Source organism: Heterocephalus glaber, unplaced genomic scaffold, assembly GCF_053883595.1.
Source record: "Heterocephalus glaber isolate CG9 unplaced genomic scaffold, H.glaber_assembly_v1.0 deba00001457, whole genome shotgun sequence".
NCBI classification, from domain to species: Eukaryota; Metazoa; Chordata; class Mammalia; order Rodentia; family Bathyergidae; genus Heterocephalus; species Heterocephalus glaber.
In genome coordinates this window covers 704,701-726,668 of record NW_028258305.1, presented here as the reverse complement: position 1 = coordinate 726,668, position 21,968 = coordinate 704,701, and the positions used below count along the sequence as shown (strand labels likewise).

The 21,968-nt window shown below is 39.3% G+C and overlaps 1 protein-coding gene across 1 annotated transcript; it reads right to left on the bottom strand.

The window, feature by feature from the left end:
- Positions 1 to 5,012: 5,012 nt before the first annotated feature.
- Positions 5,013 to 18,058, bottom strand: Gkn2 (gastrokine 2). The gene is made up of 6 exons (XM_004850070.3): positions 17,889 to 18,058; positions 8,603 to 8,656; positions 8,041 to 8,178; positions 6,855 to 6,965; positions 6,042 to 6,198; positions 5,013 to 5,228 (listed from the first exon to the last, which is right to left on the bottom strand). Exons 1-6 carry the CDS (start codon positions 17,898 to 17,900, stop codon positions 5,146 to 5,148), a joined length of 555 nt encoding a protein of 184 aa, XP_004850127.1. The 5' UTR covers positions 17,901 to 18,058; the 3' UTR covers positions 5,013 to 5,145.
- Positions 18,059 to 21,968: the final 3,910 nt, after the last annotated feature.

The window sequence follows — 21,968 nt, the reverse complement described above, 5'->3', positions numbered from 1 at the left end:
TAGCAGACAGGCTCTCCCTACCTGTACTGTCCTCACTCAGCAGTGCACATCCAGAATGTTACACATGTGCACAGCAGAAGGCATGGGTCATACAACTCTTGTTTCCAAGAGTTTTTCTTTAGGATGTCCCCTGAAGAATCCCTTGAGAATTTTTGGTCTTGTTTTTGTTTTTGTTTGGTGGGGTGGGTGAGATGGGGTCTTGCTGTGTAGTCCAGGCTGGCCTTGAACTCACTGTGTAGCCCCTGGCTGCCTTGAACTCATGACAATCCTCCTGCCTGAGCCTCCTGAGTGCTGAGATTATAGGAGTGCACCACCATGCCCAGCTCTTCCTTGAGAATTTTTGACAATAAACAACGACACCGGGCACAGCAGACTGGACTCTGGAGTCTGAGGCTGTGACTTTGCCTCCTGAAAACTGAAGCCAAGATTCCAAGAGGCCTGTTCTCTGGTGGTCCAGCCTCTACCATGAATGTCTCTAAAAATAACCCAAGTGAGCCTCTTTGGGACTGGTCTAATGCCTCACGTGGTGGCTTCTGGAGTAGTTGTCTCCATCACAAATTAAAACAGGACCTGAATACTTAGCTCTCCTACTTTAACTGTTTCACTTTAGGAGAAAGTCTTGTTCCCTTCACTAACCCTTCCTTGCTAGACAGAGTTACTTCCAACTGTTTTTTTTTTTTTTTTCCGTACCAAGGATTGAACTCAGGACCTTGGGCTTGCCAGGCAGGCATGGGATCACTGAGCTAAATCCTCAGTCCCAGTTACCTCAAACTATCCCTATCACTCTGCTTCTCAGCAGCCCCAGGGACAAGCTGGCTGGCCCCAAGCTCAATTTTCTGGCTTAGGTTGGTAAGGCATGCTCACCTGGCCCAACTAGCAAGCACCCAAGTGTTTATTCCCTGCATAATCAGAAGCAGTGCCTTTTACTCTGCTTAGAATGTGCTGCCTGTCTTGATTGTGCTGCCTGCCTGGACTGGAGAGCACCTTGAAGCTTAGCCCACATCTCAGCAGTCAGTGTGGGTGAGCTTTGCACTCAGGCAGCCTCTGCCACCCAATGCAAGTGGAGCTGTGACTGCCCTCCTTGGCCCCGAGGAAGGACTACAGCCCAGGATGCCCTAGACTGGCTCCAGAGCACAGGACTTTCAAGGCTGCTGTGCTGTAGCAATCACCAGTGAATTTACTTCCCAGAACTGCTGAATTTTATTCTGTTGTGCTTTAAATGTTATAAATATATCAACACTTTTATTGAGATATAACATACAATGAAATGCAGATTTTAAGGGCATAGCTCAATGCATTTTACAAATATACTCCATGGAGCCATCACTTAGATGAAGATGAAGAACATTCCCAATGCCCCAGAAAGTTCCCTCATGCCACTCCCCAGCTAAACCGTGCCCACAACTCAGGCCATGGGAGTAAAAAGGGGCAGCAGTGGAGCAAATGAAGAGCTCTCTTGGCAAAAGTCAAACACACTCTGCAGACCAGGAGGTGGGGGTCAACGTCAGACAATAGGGGCTGGTGAGTGCCCTAGGATTCTCCCTATTGTAGTGATTAGTTTGGGTGAATAAGAAAAGTCATGAGCCAGAATGCAAGATGGTTGGCTTTGGCCAGGCATCATGTTCCTATGGCCATGTGCTAAGGGCATGCAAAGACAACTTCAGAAAAAGGCTGCAGTGTAGGCTGCACCATTTGAGGAGTGAGTTCTTGGTGTGTCCCTTCCTAAGGTCAGAGGCTAAGCATAAATGTGAGGGACTCACGTGACAGCCAGGAACTCCTTCCCTAGTGCTCAGGAACATGCTTTCACCTCAGAGTTGGATAAGCCCTGAGACCCCAGGAAACAATTGCCAGTGTCTTAATGTGTTTTCAGCCCTTCGCATCAACATGGCTCCAGCCTCAGACATTTGCCTGAGAGCTGAGGGAGCCCTGGGTCTGGTGTCTGGCTGACAAAAGGAACAGCAGGCTCAGCAGAGCCAGGCAGTGAACTTCAAGTAACACGTACTTCCCAGTCACTCCATGAGTAGTCACAGCATTGGTTTTCTGCAATAAGAGCAGGAAGGTGGAATCCTAGGATTTGCAAAGCCATGGGGTGAGAGAAGTGGAGGCAACAGGGCTAAGGCGATCCAGGTGCTGATGTGTGGGATAACAACAGGCTCCTTTGGGTGCATCTCCAAAGAATGCTTTCAGCCCCAAAATAAAGAGAACCCAGTCACGGTGACCCAAAGAGATGGAGACTGATCTGGATTATGTAAGTCCAGAGCTGGTGCAGCTCTGAAATTATACAATCAGGCATTCCAGCCCTTTCTCTCTTTTCCTGAACTTTTCCACTCCAAGACTGTTACTTCTTGATCCTAAAACAGTTGATGTATCTTCTCACACAAGCATCATATCCATATTGAAGGAAGGATAGATAACACAAAAGGAAAAGGGGCGGAGTTGGGTGTCAACTCAGTCTGCTCCTCTTTATCAGGAAAAAAATCTTTCCTGGAACCCACACCCAGTAGTCTTCCACTTACTTCTCACATGGCAGCCCATGGGCCTATCACAGGCCAAGGAAAATGATATTATCTTATTTTCTTAAGAAAACCAAGATTGTTTTAGGCTTTCTCAACCTTGACAATATTCACATTTTGAGCCAGAAAGTTCTTACTGTGGGGGTTGCCCTATGTATGACAGGGTGTTTAATAGCATCCTGGTTTCTATCCACTAGATACAGTAACATTCTCTCCCATTGTGACTCAATGTCACCAGAGGAAGGAAGAAAAAAAATCACATCCCTGTTGAAAGTCACTGACTTAGACTAATCATGATCAATCCCCTGGAACTAAATGACTACTTATTATTAACTGCTACTTAAACAAACTGGGCTTCTGTTAGCAGAAAAGAGGGAGGCAGGGACTAGGGATCAGATAATCAGTGGACTTTTCTTTGCCAAAGAATATCTTACAACTGTAATCAGCAACAGATAAATGAGCATTTCTTCAAAAGGTCACACCCCCTTTAGTTTTTGCCTGCTTTGGGTTACTCTGATACCTTCAATCATTTTTTATATTTTTCAGGCTTATAATTGTTATGGCAGAGGGTTAGTCTGATAACTACTTTACCATTATCAGAAACTAGCACTCTTAATATTTTATTAACTCATCAAATTATTATGTTTGGTTAGCTAATGCTTGAGGGCATGTATTGAATTACTTATCCAAACATCATATATTCGGTTCTATATATTCCAACCCTGGAATCTCTGAATAAACAAATCATACATATTTAAGTCTACCTCAGGTGAACACATGTGAAAGTGGCAGGGCACCTTCTGTAAGGAATAAAACTTTAGAGAATATAAGAAACCATCTACAGGTCTCACCCAACTTCCTGTGAAAATCTCTATAGCATGTTTATCTTCTGCATCATCACCAGCCAGCATAGAACCCTGACTGTTCTCCTAGAGTTGTGTATATGTTGTGTTCGGTCCAGGCTTGCTCCATGTACCTGATGGCTTAGGGAGCATCCTGTAAAATAACAGCCTTGATATCTACTTTCCTCAGCCCCTGAAAAGGGGCTAATTGAGAGAACATATATAATACAGAGCCCCCACCTCTTTGAAGCCTCCATTTGGACACATTCTATTTAGGCCTGTGCCTGGTATGTTCCACCTTTGAAATGAGACCAATATTATAAACATGCAAAGTATAACTGTAAGTTCCAAAGGAGGTTACCAAATCATAACACCCTTTCCTGTACCAAATCCCACCCTTACCAATCCAGAATGCGCCCAGTGTGAGCCAATTAGTGTCATCTCCAGAGTTATTTTTAGATTAAAACTAATTTGAAAAAGAAGTGAGAGGTGTCCCGTCCTCTCTGGCAATGAAGCTGGGAAGAGGACTTTGGAGTTGGCAGTCATGCTGGTGATCTTCTCATGTTACTGAGGCTGAAATGTAGGAAGAAGGAGAATTGAAATATAGGGAAAGATAGTCTGGCTATCATCGAGCACCTAGTTCTAGCTACCTGGATTATCTTCTTCCAGAGGCACTTATATGAGATAATAAACTCTCCATGGGCTCCAGCAAATTTGAGTTGGGTTTCATCACTTGCAAATAGCAAGGTCCCAGCTCAAATATTCTACCATTGACTTGGTACTTTATTATATATTCTTTACTATTGTAATGAATCATTTTTATATCAATGGCTCATTTCCCTGACAATAAAATAACTTTGTTCATTGTGTTAGCTTTCTCCCAACATACCAGTCCCATGGCTAAGCACATGCGATTAAGCACAGTGCTTAAAATAGATTCACTGATGGCAACTAAGAAGTAGATGTATAGTATTAGGAATAGCAGTAGTCGATGGCACATAAAAAGTTTTGTTAAAGTAGTACCTCTTTGTTCTGAACTTGCATCGAGCTGGCTAGACTACATGAGATCCGGGTATTTGATCTGGGAATTTGCCCACATGGTGCAATTTGTTTGAAATTTCGGAAATTGCTTTCCTGCTATTTATTGGCTTGGCATTCCCAATTAGGCTTTCATTCCTGGTAGGATTTTCAGCACATCTTTTCCTGAGTGTTTGGTGTTCCTCCCTCCTCTTGTGCTCACTCTGGTTCAGCACATAATAGTGTTCCTTAAGTTTGAATCTCCTGTTTTTCTGAGTTACAAGACATTTCCTAAAAGGCACATGAATGGCCCTCAAAGCTGAGAGCTTTGTCAGAGGGGATATTTTCCCTCACTTTAATAATCAAGTTGTTTGATAAGGTTAAACCAGGCCCCCTCCCTCACTGGTCAGGGTCATGGCCTTCTGAGCCCCCCAGGAAAGCTGGTCTGGCAGGTGGATGCCCACAGAGAGAGAGACTCACAACCTGCTGCTTCAGCTGCATGTGACCCAATATATTACCTGGAAACTTTCATACATTATGCACCTCATTTAAAATCTTGGCACTTTTTTCTTCTATATATTGACATAAACACTGCTTGGTTTCCCATTGCTTCTTATAAAAAGAACAAACACCCGGATATCTGCAAATATAGCATTTATGTTTTATTGTGGAATCTCATAATTAGATAGGATATTAAGTATTGAATTTGGCTTCTGAATGGAAGCCAAGGTATATTCTTCTGAAAAGATAAAATCAATTGGCTGACCATCATTCTAAACATGGAAACCTGCACAGATGGAAATTCCCAAGATGCCCAGGAGCCCAGCCTTGACACAGCCTCTACCACCATCATGATCTGGAATGAGGAAAACATTTTAAAGAGAGGACATTAAAATTATATTGAGATGCAACAAACCAATGCTTTTTGCAAATATCTTTCATAGGGGTTGTACTTGTAACTTCATGGTAGTCAAAATTTTAGCTATATCTACAAGCCAAAGAATAATAGTATAGTGACTTAAGTAAGATTAACAATTTCTAAAAGTGTTGGTAGCTCAATCCTAGTTGATTCTATGACATTTTGTGTTGATGGCCCTCTTTTAAGCCTTTATAAGTGCTGTATTTAAATATTTTTCTAGGCAGTACTAAAAGTAATAAATGCTAATATTTTTCTTCTCTATCTACCTTCCACTACTCTGGGGAATTATATTTGTCATATTCATCAGAAACTTTGTACAAAATTCAGTAATGACTACAGTGCTCCATTGCCTGGATAAAACAGAGCTTTTATTCTGTCAGTGCACTCTGCCTGCTCTTTCCTGGGCCAATTCTATTATAGACTCTGAGGTCATTTCTCAGTGATTTCCTTCTAGTCATCTCCAAAAGATGCTATTCTAAGGGCTCAGAAGACCTTCTTTCTACCTGAAATTCTCACACAGGAAGAGAATCCCAGTTTTTCCTTGACACTCAGAAATCCTTTCCTATCCCACCTTTCGTTTATATTCATCCATTTCTCCACTAGACTATGTGTTTTACAGAAGCAGAATTTTATTCCTTTCTGTATTGCTACCATTTAGCACAATTTCCACACATAGTATGGAAACTGAATTAAGTCAAGTTTTCATTTATTTGTAATTGGCAGAAAAGATTCGGTGAAAGAATGACTTACCTGACTTTTCAACCACTTCCCCCTCATATAAGGGCATGTGCTTGCAGAGATTCTCAATAGGTGACCCAAACAGGAACCAGTCCACTTTGGTGATCAAAGACTTCAGAGGGTTATCCCTAACCCAGGTGTATTTGCCAGAGGCCATGGTGTTCAAAGTCTAATCAGTATAACAGAACGAAAGCATTGAATTAATTGGTGAATTTTGTGCACTTTATCTAAATCATGACTGCTTTTCTCTTTCAAATTACTAAACAGAGAGTGGTCAGGGATCTCAAAATATCCTCTCTTTCTGACTAATCTGTCTGCAGAGAAACCATTATTGCCAGTGTTATTTTACTCCTGGTGGCAATGAACCCCAGAGAAGGTAAATCTCACCCAAAAATGGCACAGAGGAGAAATTGTGAGAGAAGCTGAAGCCTAGGTGTCTGTCCTCTGTGCAGTGTTTGTGTATTCTCACTCTGTCATATGGTTTCTTTGGATCTTTGTGTCTTTGAGTATTATACCTTGACTCATTTATCTCCCTATTTGGGTGTAAGACTATTTCTTACAGCCTCATGCTAAGAAGAGAGGCTGATCAATTCTTTCCATGACACTGGAATTATTATAAGTTCATGATTTAGGACTGTATGGTATAAATCAAGCCAAAGTGTACTCCTCAAGAGAAAAAAGCAAAAATACTTTGATAAGCTGAGTACCATATTCACGGTAAGGTATAATACTATAATCTTTTCTCCTACTCTCTTCATTTCTCCATAGGCACCAGTCTTGTATGGCTTAAGAACAGAAATTTTTTCAAGGGTGCCCCAGAATTACCTGCTTCTCATAGATGTACCGTTGGAGTGTGTCCAGAGCAGGGATGGCTTTATGGTCCATCTTTAAAATGTAGCAAGCTCTTCGGGAAAGCACCCTGGATGCAATGTATCCCTGAGCAGTAAAAGCACAGTTACTATTCCTTCCCAGTGTCCTGGACTCTAAATTTGATGAAGATGTCTGGGTCTTAGAGGAAGGGCTTAAACATGCACCATGAAAGGATGTCATCGTTTTTCAATCTGCAGTTAGTTCTGTCCATTAAACTTCTTTGGCATAGCATGTTTATTTGCATTTTATTTGTCACTCCTACCCTTTTTGTGAAAACTCATAACTTGTGTTTATCCTCCATATTTAAGAATCAGAGTCTGCAGTTTGGGATTTGAAAGACTGGAAAGAGGCAGGTCTCTTGTCTCTTTTGATTGATTCTATTCTGTCCTTTCCCATTTATAAGTAAAATACAACATTCTTTACAGCAGTGCTGACCAATATCATGGTTACTAACCACATGTAACTATTTAAATTGAAATTCAAATTAGATAAAATTGAAAATGTATTTTTTTCATCACACATTTTGAGTACTCAATAGCCACAGATAGCCACAGATAGCTAGCTACTGGAAAAATGCAGATATGGTACCTATATAGAGAACAAGTTTTCAGAGCCAGTTTCTGAGACTTCTTGTTAATATGAGTAACTAAAACTTGAAATTACTTCTTACAAAAGAAGCATGATATTACCTATATAATAGAACCAAATGTGTCTAGTTGCTCTGGATTTCTGCTGTTTTGTGATTGCTCTGTGATTATTCTTTTTCTGCATAATATTTTGATTTAGAAGTATTGCTTTATTCATTTATTTATTTGAGAAATATGCCTGAGAGTCTAAGTGCCATTCATGGTTTTGATCATTCTTCTTTTTGAGCTTATAATGGGACAATATCACCTCTCTTCCAATTTCCATCTGAAAAAGTCAAGTAAATGCGTATTTTTTCCTGTTGTATTTGTTTCTTAGAAATGCTTTTGTTTGTTGGTTAATCAATTATTTTGATTACTTAAAGAAAGAAGCAGAATTGAGAAAATTCTTAAGGAATTGCAAAGATAGCTCTTATAATTTAAATATATAATAAATGGATATCCCTCTGCCCTTAAGAAAATTGTCCTGAAAACATAAAAGTCTCCTTGCTGCTTACATGTTTATAGTCAAAAATTGTGGTAGAAGAGCATGACCCTGCATGGATGTCAACAATGGCAATATTTTTTTCATTGTCAACTTGCACCGTCTCCTGAACATTACCACCATTGTTTCTTGGGTAGAAGAGGTTATAAACCTAGAAATAATAACAACAAAGATACAGTGAGTTTTCCACAAATCCCATGCATTTGAAAAGTAGCTCTTTCAGCAAAACAAAGCTTACTAATTGTTATGAACAAGTAATGGAAGGCTGAAGAGTATCCACAGGGATCCCAGGCAAAAAGCCATGTTCAAAGAAGAATGCAAAGCTTTTCTTTATAGTTTACCATAGTATGTAAGGGAGAAGCAATGACATCCCAAGAGAAATAAGACTGACCACGTTTTAAAGCAATGGGTTATATTTATAAAGCTATTGTGATTAGACTAAAATAACCATCTCATCCCCCTCATCATTTTTATTATTGGGTATTTCTGGGATTCTATCCCAAATAGGGCATATTAGTACCGATTATCTTTTATCTTCCTTTTCCTCTCCTAATGCCTCTAAGGAACCAACTCACCTCAAATCCATGAGATTGTATCCCAAAGCTGGCCAGCACCACCAGAAATGCCACCTGAAAAATAGAACACAGCCACATCCATTCCTTCTGATTATTACTGAAGGTGAGAACAACAAGAGACGCTGGACACCTAGGGACACTGGTGAGTGGTTGTGCATGATCAGCAGTCCATTTCTAAATTTGAAAGCTTTCACATATTTGGTCATTTTACAGGCATTTGTTGAGTTCATGCCATTTGTCAGACACAAGGCCCCACTCTGCTACCCATGTTGTCAGTTTTCCCCAACATTACCATCTAGACAGTAGAAAAACTTAGAGCAAGTTTTCACTGTTACAAACTGTGCTGCAATGAACATGGGTGCACATATATCACTGTGGTATGATTCTTTTAATTCTTTGGGGAAGATACTCAGTAGGGGAAGAGCTGGGTCAAATGGGACCTCTCATCCTAGTTCTTTGAGGTATCTCCATACTGATTTCCACAGTGCTTGCACCAGTCTACACTCCCACCAGCAGTGGAGCAGGGTTCCTCTTTCCCCACACCCCTGCCAGCATTTGTTATTGGTTGCTTCCATGATAGCAGCCATTCTTTCTGGGGTGAGGTACAATCTCAGAGTTGTTTTCATTTGCACCTCTCGCATGACCAGTGATGTTGAACATTTTTTCATATATTTATTTGCTATTTCTACTTTGTCTGAGAAATGTCTGTTCATTTCAGATGCCCATTTTTGGATTGGGTCTTTAAATTTGGGAGGTATTTATACATGTGTGTCCTATTTATTTCACTTAAGAGTATCGATTCAATGTGCATCTATTTAGCTATAAATGTCTCTAATTTCTCATTTTTTATGGCTGAGTAGTACTCCATTTTATTTAAAAAACCCCACATTTTCTTTATCCAGTCTCCAGTTGATGGGTATTTGGGCTGTTTCCAAGTTTTAGCTATTACAAATTGTGCTGCTATGAACATGGGTCCACATGTATCACTGTGGTATGATTCTTTTAATTCTTTGGGGAAGATGCCCAGCAGGGGGATAGCAGGGTCAAATGGGACTTCCAGTCCTAGTTCTTTGAGGTATCTCCATACTGATTTCCACAATAGTTGCACCAGTCTACACTCCCACCAGCAGTGGAGCAGTGTTCCTCTTTCCCCACAGCCTCGCCAGCATTTGTTGTTGGTTAATTTCATGATAGCAGCCATTCTTTCTGGGGTGAAGTGGAATCTCAGCATTGTTTTCATTTGCATCTCTCAAAAGACCAGTGATGTTGAACATTTTTTCATATGTTTATTTGCTACTTCTACTTCTTTGTCTATAAAAATCAAAAGGCATAATAGATACTGTGAAATAGGAAGAAAAGGTCCAAAGAAGAAAGGAAAGTGGGAGAGATTGGGGAAAGGAAAGAATGGAAGGGAATTAATATGAGAAAATGAAGAAATGGAAACAAAGTCTTTGTAAATATGAAGGGGTGGAGGGGTTGAAAGGAGAGCAGAGGAATGGAGAAAAAATAAGAACCAAGAAAGATTATATTAAGGTACATATTTCCAACGATGAATGCCATTATATTGTACACTTAAAATGTACCAATAAAATATATGTATAATTTTTTTAAAAAACTTAGAGCAAGTGAGCAGAGAAGGATTCCTTTTACCATAGGAATATCTTGGTAGGACTCACACTGGCTTTAAAGTGGACAAACTATGTCCTCTGGTGAAAAAAGAAAAGAAAATCCTCAATTTCTTGGGACTGATAAAGTAGACTAGATTTACAATGAACAAATGAGTGATAAAAACATAGTGACTTTCTAAAAGAAACTATAAAAATAGGATGCTTGGGAGCATAGTTAACTTTTGAGGCTGACATCAAGGAAAAGCCCCATATCCTGCTGTAACTCAGTGCCTTGGTGATACTGCCAGACAAGTGCTGGGCTAGCAGGCCATGCACCTGACAGAGAGGCAGTTCTGATATTTTATGGCAGTTATATAAGAGTCTGACCCAGGCTGCTGCTCCAATGTTTTGCTCTCTCTTCTGAACATCATAGTTAACTGTACTATCATTGAAAGCTGGTAGAAGACATCAGGGGAAGGGCAGATACTGTTAAGAACCATCAGTGGGACTTTTCTACTTCCACTTTCATTCCACTCCTAGCATTTCTCTTCTGGTGCCTGGGCATAGAGCATCTGACAAAGACTTGCATGTAGATATCCAGACTGCCCACTGGCACAGTGGTGTATCTTCCTATCTCAGGCAAGCTTTAGAAATCGCTGGGGCTCCTACATATTCTATTTAATGGCTCTAGAATAGAGGTTTGAATAAGATGATAGACTAGCCACCTTAATGCTATCACCAGAGAGAGTTCAGGGTGTGTCCTCTGTCCCCAAATACCCTCCCATTCAGAACAAAGATTCATAAACTATGAGTGTAAGTTTGTACTTTAGAGGTCTGTGCATGCCCTACCAAGGTCCTGAGTCATGCAGAAGACACCGAATCACCCTGCTGCAGACAGGCAGCCACCTGGTACCACACTACAAAGACGCAGAGGACACCAGACCACCAGACCAAGGTACCAAGTCCCTTTGTTCCTGGCCCAGAGATAGGGGCTTCTGAGCCATCATCTCACTGTTCCAGGTCCAGAGGAAGGGGCTTCCTGGTCACCATCCCTCCCGCTGCTCTCAGCCCAGATAAAAGGGCTTTGGGGCCACCTTCTGTCCCACTGCTCCTGGCCCAGAGGAAGGGACTTCCAGGCCACCATCCCTCCCACAGCTCCCGGCCCAGAGGGAGGGGCTTCTGAGCCACCATCCCACTGCTCCTGGTCCAGAGGAAGGGGCTTCCCAGCCACCAACCCTCCCGCTGATCCCAGCCCACAGGAAAGGGCTTTTGGGTCACCATCCCTACCACTGCTCCCGGCCCCTGTCCCACCTCTCCCAGCTCAGAGGAGGTAATCCGTGCAGGTGCTAACAGCCCCGTGCCACAGTTGAAATGAGAAAACATGTAAATAAGTCTCAAAACCAGACTTCCAGATCACCTACAGCAACCACAAAGGGAAATGAGATGGACCATTCTGATACTCAACCACCCGGACCCACTGAACTGGCAACAAAAGGGGATCTGGGAAAAATGAAATCAGAAATAATTTCTCAGATAACAGGAGAAATTGTGCCCCTAGTGCAAGACATGATTAATAAATCTAGAGAGAAGCTGAGGAACATGATGGAATCCCAATATAAGAAACAAATGGAATCCATAAAACAGATGCAAATAGATTTCCAGGACATGAAAAACTCCATTGAAAGTCTACACAGCAGAATGAGCCAATGTGAGGACAGAATTTCAGATATAGAAGATAAGATTGCAATTAGTGACCAGGAAAAGAAAAATTGCTTCAAAATTATAAGGGAACATGAGAAATCAATCCAGCAGCTTCTAGATGATGCAAAGAAGAATAACATAAGACTGATTGGGCTCAAGGAAGAAACAGGAGAGAGTGGAGATGACATAAAAAATCTCTTCACAGAAATAATGGCAGAAAACTTCCCAAGTAGGGGAAAAGAGCTTGACATACAGATAAGTGAGGCATATAGGACTCCAGCTAGCCTTGATCAAAAAAAATCTACACATAGGCATATAATTGTTAAGATTCCAGAAACACAACAGAAGAACAAAGTTCTCCAAGCAGTCAGAGAAAAGAAACAAATCAAATACAAAGGAAAGCCCATCAGAATCACAGCAGACTTCTCAACACAAACCATCAAGGCAAGAAGAGCTTGGAGTGACATATTCCAAGCCCTAAAAGAAAACAGCCTCCAACCCAGATTGATGTACCCTGCAAAACCATCTTTCAAATGGATGGAGAAATAAGATACTTTCATGACAAAGAGCACCTTAGGAACTTCGTGAATACCAAACCAGCACTCCAAAGAATTTTACACAATAGCCTAGGAACAGGCATTGAGGATCACAACCCCAGGAAGCAAAGCAGAATGTACCCAACTGGCATGACAAGAAATTAAATGTAAAGGGGAAGAACCCAACAAAAAGAAAAAGTCATGGCAATGACAAGTCAATACGTTTCAGTTATAACCATCAATGTTAATGTTCTCAATTCATCAATCAAAAGAAACAGACTGGCAGAATGGGTCAAGAAGCAAAATCCAACACTATGCTGCATACAAGAAACACACTTCATTCAAAAGGAAACTCCTAGACTGAAAGTTTAAGGGTGGAAAACAATACTGCATGAGACAGGAACCCGAAAAAAAGCATGAGTAGCTATCCTCTTTGCAGATCAAGTAGATTTCAAACCAATACTGATTAAGAGAGACAAAGAAGGACACTACATCCTTCTAAAGGGAACAATCCAAGAGGAAGAGATGACAATCATAAATATCTATGCACCAAACACTAGTGCACTCAACTGTATAAAACAAATGCTAACAGACATGAAAAGTCATATATGCACTAATACAATTGTAGTGGGGGACCTCAACACCCCACTGTCACAAATAGATAGATCAACTAGACTAAAAATAAGTAATGAAATATAAGAATTCAATCGAACTCTTGAACAAATGAACTTAACAGATGTTTACAGAGTCTTCCACCCCACAAAATCTGAATACACATTCTTCTGAGCTGCACATGGATCATTCTCCAAAATAGACCACATACTCACACACAGAACATGTTTAAGTAAGTGCAAAGGAATTAAAGTTATCCCCTGTATATTATCAGACCACAGTGCGATGAAATTTTAGATCCATAGCAAAAGAAACTCAAAAAATTTCATAAACACGTGGAAATTGAACAACAGACTTCTGAATAACCAAAGGGTCACAGAGGAAATTAAAGAAGAAATCAGACAGTTCCTTCAATTAAATGACAATGACAATACAACATATCGGAATCTATGGGACACAATGAAAGCAGTCTTATGAGGGAAATTCATAGCAGTGAATACGCATATTAGGAAAACAGAACGAGCCCAATTAAACAACCTGATGCTGAACCTCAAGCTTCTAGAAAAAGAAGAGCAGGACAACCCCAAAGCTCATACAAGGGAGGAAATTATAAAGATCACAGCAGAAATCAATGCAATGGAGACTAAGAGAACGATACAAAAAATCAATGAAGCCAAGAGTTGGTTCTTCAAAAGAATCAACAAAATTGACAAACCTTTAACCAACCTTGTCAGAAAAAGGAAATAAAAGGCCCAAATCCATGCAATTAGGAATGAAAACGGTGAAATGACAACAGACCCAGCAGAAATCCAGAGGATCATCAATACCTACTTCCAGAACCTATATGCCAATAAGATGGACAACACAGAAGAAATGGACAGATTCCTAGATACATATGAATTACCAAAGTTGAATGAAGAAGACCTAAAAATTCTGAACAACCCAATATCAACCAATGAAATTGAAAAGGTAATTAAAAACTTATCAACTAAGAAAATCCCGGGCCCTGATGGCTTCACTGCTGAATTCTACAAGACATTTAGAGAGGAACTGCTGCCACTACTGTTTAAACTCTTCAAGGAAATTGAAAGGGAAGCGATACTCCCAAATTCATTCCTGGAAGCAAGCATCACCTTGATCCCCAAAGCAGAGAAAGACCCAACTGAAAAAGAGAACTATAGGCCAATCTCACTAATGAACATAGATGCAAAAATCCTTAATAAGATACTGGCAAACAGAATGCAGAAGATCATCAAGAAGATCATACACCCTGATCAAGTGGGATTCATCCCAGGGATGCAGGGATGGTTGAACATATGCAAATCCATCAATGTAATACACTATATCAATAGAGCCAAGGTCAAAAACCATATGATTATCTCCATAGACGCAGAAAAAGCATTTGACAAAATCCAACATGCATTTATGATAAAAACCCTACAAAAAATTGGAATAGATGCTCTCTACCTCAAACTGATAGAAGCCATCTATGAAAAACCAACAGCCAATATCATACTAAATGCTCAAAAACTGAAATCCTTCACACTAAAATCAGGAACAAGGCAAGGATGTCCACTATCACCACTCTTGTTCAATATAGTTCTGGAAACATTAGCCATGGCAATTAGACAAGAGAAAGAAATAAAAGGAATAAAGATAAGTAATGAAGAAGTCAAATTGTCATTATTTGCAGATGACATGATACTGTATATAGAAGACCCCAAGAACTCCACCAAAAGTCTTCTAGACTTAATAACCAAATTCAGTCAAGTAGCTGGTTACAAAGTCAACACACAAAAATCAATAGCTTTCCTCTACACCAATGACAGACTCACTGAGAGAGAAATAGGCCAAATAATTCCTTTCACAATAGCATCCAAAAAACTGAAATACCTAGGAATCAACCTAACAAAAGAAATCAAAGACCTCTTCTCTGAAAACTATGGCACTCTGAAAAGAGAGATTGAAGATGATATCAGAAAATGGACAGACATCCTCTGCTCCTGGGTAGGAAGGATTAATATAATGAAAATGGCCATACTTCCAAAACTGCTATATAGATTCAATGCAATTCCAATTGAGATCCCAGCAGCATACTTCATAGACCTCAAGAAAACAATCCCAAAATTCACTTGGAGCAAGAAGAGACCCAGAATAGCAAAAGCAATTCTAGGTAACAGAGACATGGCAGGGGGTATCACAATCCCCAACCTGCAACTCTACTACAAAGCTACTGTGATAAAAACAGCATGGTACTGGCAAAGAAACAGACTTGAGGACCAGTGGAACAGATTAGAAGATGCAGAAACAACGCCAGACACACTCAGCCATCTCATCTTTGATAAAGGAGCCAAACACCCTCACTGAAGGAAAGATAGCCTCTTTAATAAATGGTGCTGGAAAAATTGGGCTTCAACTTGCCAAAGATTAAAACTAGACCTATATCTCTCACCATGCACTAAACTGAAATCAATATGGATTAAAGATCTAAATATTAAAATAGAAACTCTGAACCAGTTGGAACAGAGGTTAGGTAGAACCCTTGAAGACATCGGTGTAGGAAAAGATTTTATGAACAAAACCTCAGTTGCCTGTGAACTAGCACAAACAATCAACAAATGGGATCTCTTCTTATTAAAAGGCTTCTGCACAGCAAGAGAAACCACCAGCAGTGTGAAGAGACAACCCACAATGTGGGAAAAAATCTTCACCTGCTCTTCCTCAGACAAAGGTCTACTATCTCGAATCTATAAAGAACTTAAAAAGATCAGACCTCCCAAATTTAAAGACCCAATCTGAAAATGGGCATCTGAAATGAACAGACATTTCTCAGACAAAGAAGTAGAAATAACAAATAAATACATGAAAAAATATTCAACATCACTGTTCATTCGAGAGATGCAAATGAAAACAATGCTGAGATTCCACTTCACTCCAGAAAGAATGGCTGCTATCATGAAATCAACCAATAACAAATGCTGGCAGGGCTATGAGTAAAGAGGAACCCTGCTCCACTGCTGGTGGGAGTTTAGACTGGTGCAAGCACTGTGGAAATCAGTATGGAGATACCTCAAAGAACTAGGACTGGAAGTCCCATTTGACCCTGCTATTCCACTGCTGGGGATCTTCCCCAAAGAATTAAAAGAATCATACCACAGTGATATATGTGCCCCCATGTTCATAGCAGCACAGTTTGTAATAGCTAAAACTTGGAAACAGCCCAAATGCCCATCAACTGGAGACTGGATAAAGAAAATGTGGGTTTTTTTATAAAATGGAGTACTACTCAGCCATAAAAAATGAGAAATTAGAGACATTTATAGCTAAGTGGATGCACATTGAGGTGATACTCTTAAGTGAAATAAATAGGACACACATGTATAAATACCGAATAGTTTCTCTGGTGTGAGAAACTGAAAGTGTAAATAAGGACTAAATTTATAATAGGTCATGTGAAATAGGAAGAAAAGGGGCAAAGGGGAAGGAAGTGGGAGGGCTAGGGGAAAGGATAGAAGGGAATGGGATTAATATGAGAAAACTGGAAAATAGGAACAAAATCTTTGTAAATAGGGAGGACTGGAGGGGTTGAAGGGAGGGCTGGGAAGGGTGAAAAATAAGAACCAAGAGAGACTATGTAAAGGTGCAGATTTCCAATGATGAATGTCATTATATTGTATACCTAAAATGTACCAATGATTAGAATGAATAATTGATAATGAAAACTAGGAAGAAAAGTTCCAAAGGGGTAGGGGTAGTGGGAGAGGCAGGGGAAAGGAAAGAAGGGAAAGGAAAAATGCTGAGAAATGGAAAAAATGGAAATAAATTCTTTGTAAATAGGGAAGGGTGGAGGGCTTGAAGGGAGGGCTAGGAATGGGGAAAAAATAAGAACCAAGTTGCATTATGTAAAGGTACAATTCCCAATGAGAAATGTAGTTGTGTTGTATACCTATAATGTACCAATAAAAGAATTTAATACAAAAAAAAAAGTTTGTACTTTAGGGTAAGGTCTTCTGTTGGAAAATCAAAAGACCCCTGAGAAAGGAAACTCTACAGGATGACAGCCTTTATGACCTTGAAGGAGATACTTAGCATTTTACTTTCTCCCTTAGCAGCTGAATGAAAATAAGGGACAGAGAATTGGGGGAATATGTTCCATTCTGCATCAGAACATGTTCCACTGTCCATGGGGCACTGCAGTGTGGAATGAAGGAGTCTGGTATCAGATGGAGGAGTGGGGGCAATCATGGAAGGAATGCCTGTCTTAAGGAAGAATTTAGACATCATGAGTAGCCACTGCAAGGACTACCAGGGCTTAAATTTTGCCTGATTGCTTCTATAAGGGTCTAAGATAGACAAATTACATCCTAAATCCCACATTTACAGCCTTGGAAAAAGTACATTCTTCTGTGCCTCTGTCTGCTTGTCTGTAAAATGAGGGCAATTCTACTTGATTTACAGGGTTAGTGCAATGGATAAATGAGATTACTCATGAGAAATGCTTACCTAAGGTTTAAAGTACATCTGGGCAAACATAGCTGCTATTATGCCTACACACTCTACAAAGCTCATAAGGAATTATTATTCAGTATCCTCCAAAGTTAAATTCTCTTCACATTTTCAACATTTTTTTTACTTTTAGTAAACATCTAAAAAGCAGATAATGGATACCCGTATATCTGACTTAATACTACTATCCTGCCAAAGATACCACAGAAGCTCAGAAGCAAGCACAGTGTTTGTTGAAGACCCTTGAAATCCATGGCATATTGGCTATATCATCTTCGCAAGTAGCCAGCACATAAGTATAGAGAATCATGAAAAAATACTCACAAGGACTTTCATTTTGCCTGAAGGGAAGATGGTGCCAGAGCAAGTGAAGCAGCCTGTTGCAGTTTCTACCCTTTATATTGATTTTAAAATGTGGAAATCTCTTTTCCAAATGATCACATAGGAAAAGACCATGTCCATATCTCTGACACACCCTCGCAAATTCCTTTATCAGAATTGAGACTCAACCACATCCTTTATATCAATAAAGTTCATAAGTCAGTAATGAACGTTCCACACTTGGTCACTCTGTAAATATTCTCTACTTATCTGTTCTGTACTGCACCTGAGATTTCAATTTTTATCCTTTAAAAATATTTCAAGGTCCTTATCCTGCAGATACATTTCATAGACATGCAAGGATATATTCCTAGAATTTCCTTCTGAAGATATAGTCCTTCCTTAAGCTTTGAGTTGTCCCTCTCCTCAGTCTCTTTGAATCACTATCCTGCTTGTTGAATGTGTCCCCCTCAGGAACAGACAGGAAATTTAGAGGCAAGGCTGATGACTGAGAGTCCTGCTTTGAGAATGAACATACTTATGGCTTTCTTTATTCCCTTTAGAGTTGGTGCCAATTTCCAGAGACTCAAGAAACAAGACTCAGACAGCCCTCTGCCCAGTACCAGGGATAACCAATATTTACCTTGAACTTTGTTGAGAACACCATGAAAACTGTGACTTACATATTTCTAGTTATCCTTGAGGACACTGAGACATTCTCAGATTTTAAAGAGAGAGAGAATAAACTTTAATTTCTGTGGATTTTTTAGTGCTACAATTATAAATGACTAGCTAGCATAGGCAAGGAAAAATTTTTAAACGCAAATGTAAACTACACAATTATAAAATTTTGAGAATAAACACTATAAGCAAAGAGATGACATACTTAATGAGTTGTTCTACAGCTGAAACAACTTCCTTGCTAGCAGTTTTATTTTCAAAAGGGGATTTTTAAAAACGGATATGTGGACAATTGGGGGTTTACTTAGTTCACTGGAATTCCCCTCCCATGGCTGTTCATCTAGATTCACTGTACAATGTGCTGCTTTTTAAAGTCATTCTGAGGTCTCCTCAGCAGTATGGTTTGCAGTTTCATAGTACATTTGCAAATAGTCTTCCATATGTGGCTCCAGAGACCAAACAACAAGCTGGCAAGGCCTCCAGACATTAGTACTGATGGAATACTACACCTTCCCTCTACTTTGTCTTCTGCCTACCTCTAATAGTTCTAAGTCTATAAGATGTAGTGATGACAATAATTAGCATTTATGGAGCATGTAATATGTCTCCACACTTTCTAAATATTTTGCATATAATTTATTCACTTGATCTCTGTAACTCTATAAGTTACCTTCCACCCTGCTCCATTTTACAGGCAGGAAAAAAACCAAGGTGCCCGAAAGTTAATTAACTCCCTAGAGTCACACAATTTCTTAGGGAAGGAGTTGACATTTGAACTCAACTGACTCCATTTTCCATCCTCTTAACTACCAAAACTGTGTGTCCTCTTGGGTTAGTTGTTGGGTAAGTGTAATAACATCTTGGCTTCCTAAATTGGAGGAATTATCAGGGAACCTTCTTCCAGAATGGTCCTTGACTGAAAGATAGACTTGGAAATTATCAGGCCTTATTCACAATTCAAGAATGTAAGTTTCAACAGGAGGAATGAGAAGTTGTGCTCCTCACTGGTCAGCTCCTGGTTGGGAGGCCCGGAAGGGGATGGGGCAGTGCCTATGGCTCCAGCCGGCTCTGCTCCTCACCAGTTGCTCCTCCTCAAAGTTCTTACAAATGAAATTCATGCCTAAACTGCCCAGCTCCCTGCTGAGGGGATGAAATTGCTGTGTGTGCCCACATCTTGGGTCGCCAATGCAGTAGAGCTGAGAAGGAGCACAGGCCTCCAGACTTCTAAAGCTTCCATAACTGAAATAACTGAAATAACCAGAATAACTGGGTTATTCTGATTGAAGAGCTGTTTCAGGTCCCATTCAGTTCCCTACAAGGAAACTAAGACCCAAACAGATTAAGGAACTTGTTCAAGGTCTGTGTCCAGTTAGTGGAAAGCTAAGACTACACCCAGGCTTCTGGGTTTGGTTCTATTAGTCCTTAATAGGTAAAGCGCTGACTTTTTAAATAATACTTCAATGAATGAAAGAATCTGTATTTATTTACCTACTATTTGACCATTACTTTTCTGATCTAAACAGTGCTAACACAAATTTTTTTGCACACATTCATGTATCCTGGAGTGCATGTCCTACTTGGATTACAGGAAGCGTGCAGAGTAAACCAAAGCATTTTCCAAAAGAACTGACCCAAATTACACTTGCCCTAACATCTAGTTCACACGTCTTGCCAAGATTTGGTGTTTTCACCTTTGTTATTTTTTGATGAACATGAAGTGATACCCATCACAGCGCTAACTTACACTACTTGATGGTATTGGAATTAAGTATCTTCTTATAACTGACCATTTGGGTTTCTTCCTCTATAATTTTCTGGTTTCTGCCCTTTGCCCCATATTTCTAATTTATGTGCATTTTAATGCTGTATAGGAGTTCGTTTCATATTCCAAACTGGTGTTCTTTAATAGATAACTTCCTAGTCTACAGTTTATCCTGTAACCTAGTTCATCATGTGATTTGCTATACAGAAGCTTTGAATTTTAATGTAACAATGAGCAATATTTTCTTCTATAATGTGTACTTTTAGTCTTGCTTAAGAAATATTTCCAAAGTACACTTTAATGTATTTTTCTACATTTTCTAAGTCTTGCTTTTCACATTTAATTTGACTATCATGTTTGATAGTTTAACTATTATGTTTGTTAGGTTGCAATTTTGTTCCACTTGGGTATCCAGTTGTCCCAGCATCTATTATTGAATAGTTTAGCCTTTTCTAATAACTTATTAAGTGATATAGTTTCTATGTGCATACTAGCCTGATCATTGCTTCTCTACTTTATTAGTATATTTATTTATCTAAATGACAGTGATTCCCAAATTGAACCCATTTGTGCATAGTGCTCCATTTTTGGAATGCCCATAACAATGGAACATAATAAAAAATTTTCTCTTCAAATTCTTGTTCCTTGAATTTTTCTAGGTAAGGTACATGAATTTCATGCAAAAAAATTCAAAAAATTGGAACTTTTTGCATAGTGGGTTCATTTCAGTTTCTATACTTAAGTTTTAATACATTTAATATATGGTAAGTCAAATCTTCCTGACTTGAGATTTTTTAAAATTATCTCTGCTATTCTTATGAGTTTTCCCTGTCACTTATTTGTTTTCCATTTCATTAATTTCTACTCAGCTTCTTTCAGAATTACTGTTATTTTTCTATCTTGTTGAACACCTATTTATGTTAAATCTCTTTTGCTATTTTAAGGAAAACATTTAAAAATGTACACTTACTTCTAAGTACATTTTATGTGAATCCCACAGCTATTTTATCAGTTCCTAATAGTTCATAATTTCCACTATGATTTTCTTTCTAACCCACCAGTTTTTTGAGTAAAGAAAATCTTTTTCAATTTTTTGAATAAAATTTTTCTCTTTCCTTGTTCTCTCACTTCTCTCTTTCTCTCTCCTCTCTCTCTCTTCTTTTCCAACTCTTTTTTCCTTTGTCAAACATTTATATCTGCATATACTCTAATATATTAAGTTTACCATTTCTAAAATAAAAATAGTTTAGTACATGTTTGCTCCAAAAGAATTTTTCTGGATATTGTTATTGCCTCTAACAATTTCAAGTTCTTCAGGCTTATCTTGAACTCATCTTTGCTTCTTCTGTCATTGTTTTCCTCTATAATGTCTATCTTTCCTTCCAGACCACCAGCCCAAACTCCATTCCTCATTCCTTCCACTGCACACTCCCTATTGTAATGACTTTTTTATTAGTCAGAATATTAGCACTAGCTTCAATAACAAGGAGTGTCCAAATCTCTGTGATTTGACAAAATAAACTTTTATTCCTCATTCACATAAAGTCCAGTGTAAATGATGTTAATGGTAGGTAGACCTCCTAAGTAGATTTTATTACTCTCCTACAAAGTAGATTTCATTTTCTTTCTTATCAGGCTCC

Excerpts from the sequence above, each read along its gene's own strand:
- Gkn2 (XM_004850070.3), bottom strand. Across the intron at positions 8,179-8,602 it reads TACAATCTCATGGATTTGAG|GTTTATAACCTCTTCTACCC; the intron begins GTGAGTTGGTTC and ends TATTATTTCTAG. Across the intron at positions 5,229-6,041 it reads GGAAGTGGTTGAAAAGTCAG|ATCATGATGGTGGTAGAGGC; the intron begins GTAAGTCATTCT and ends TCCTCATTCCAG.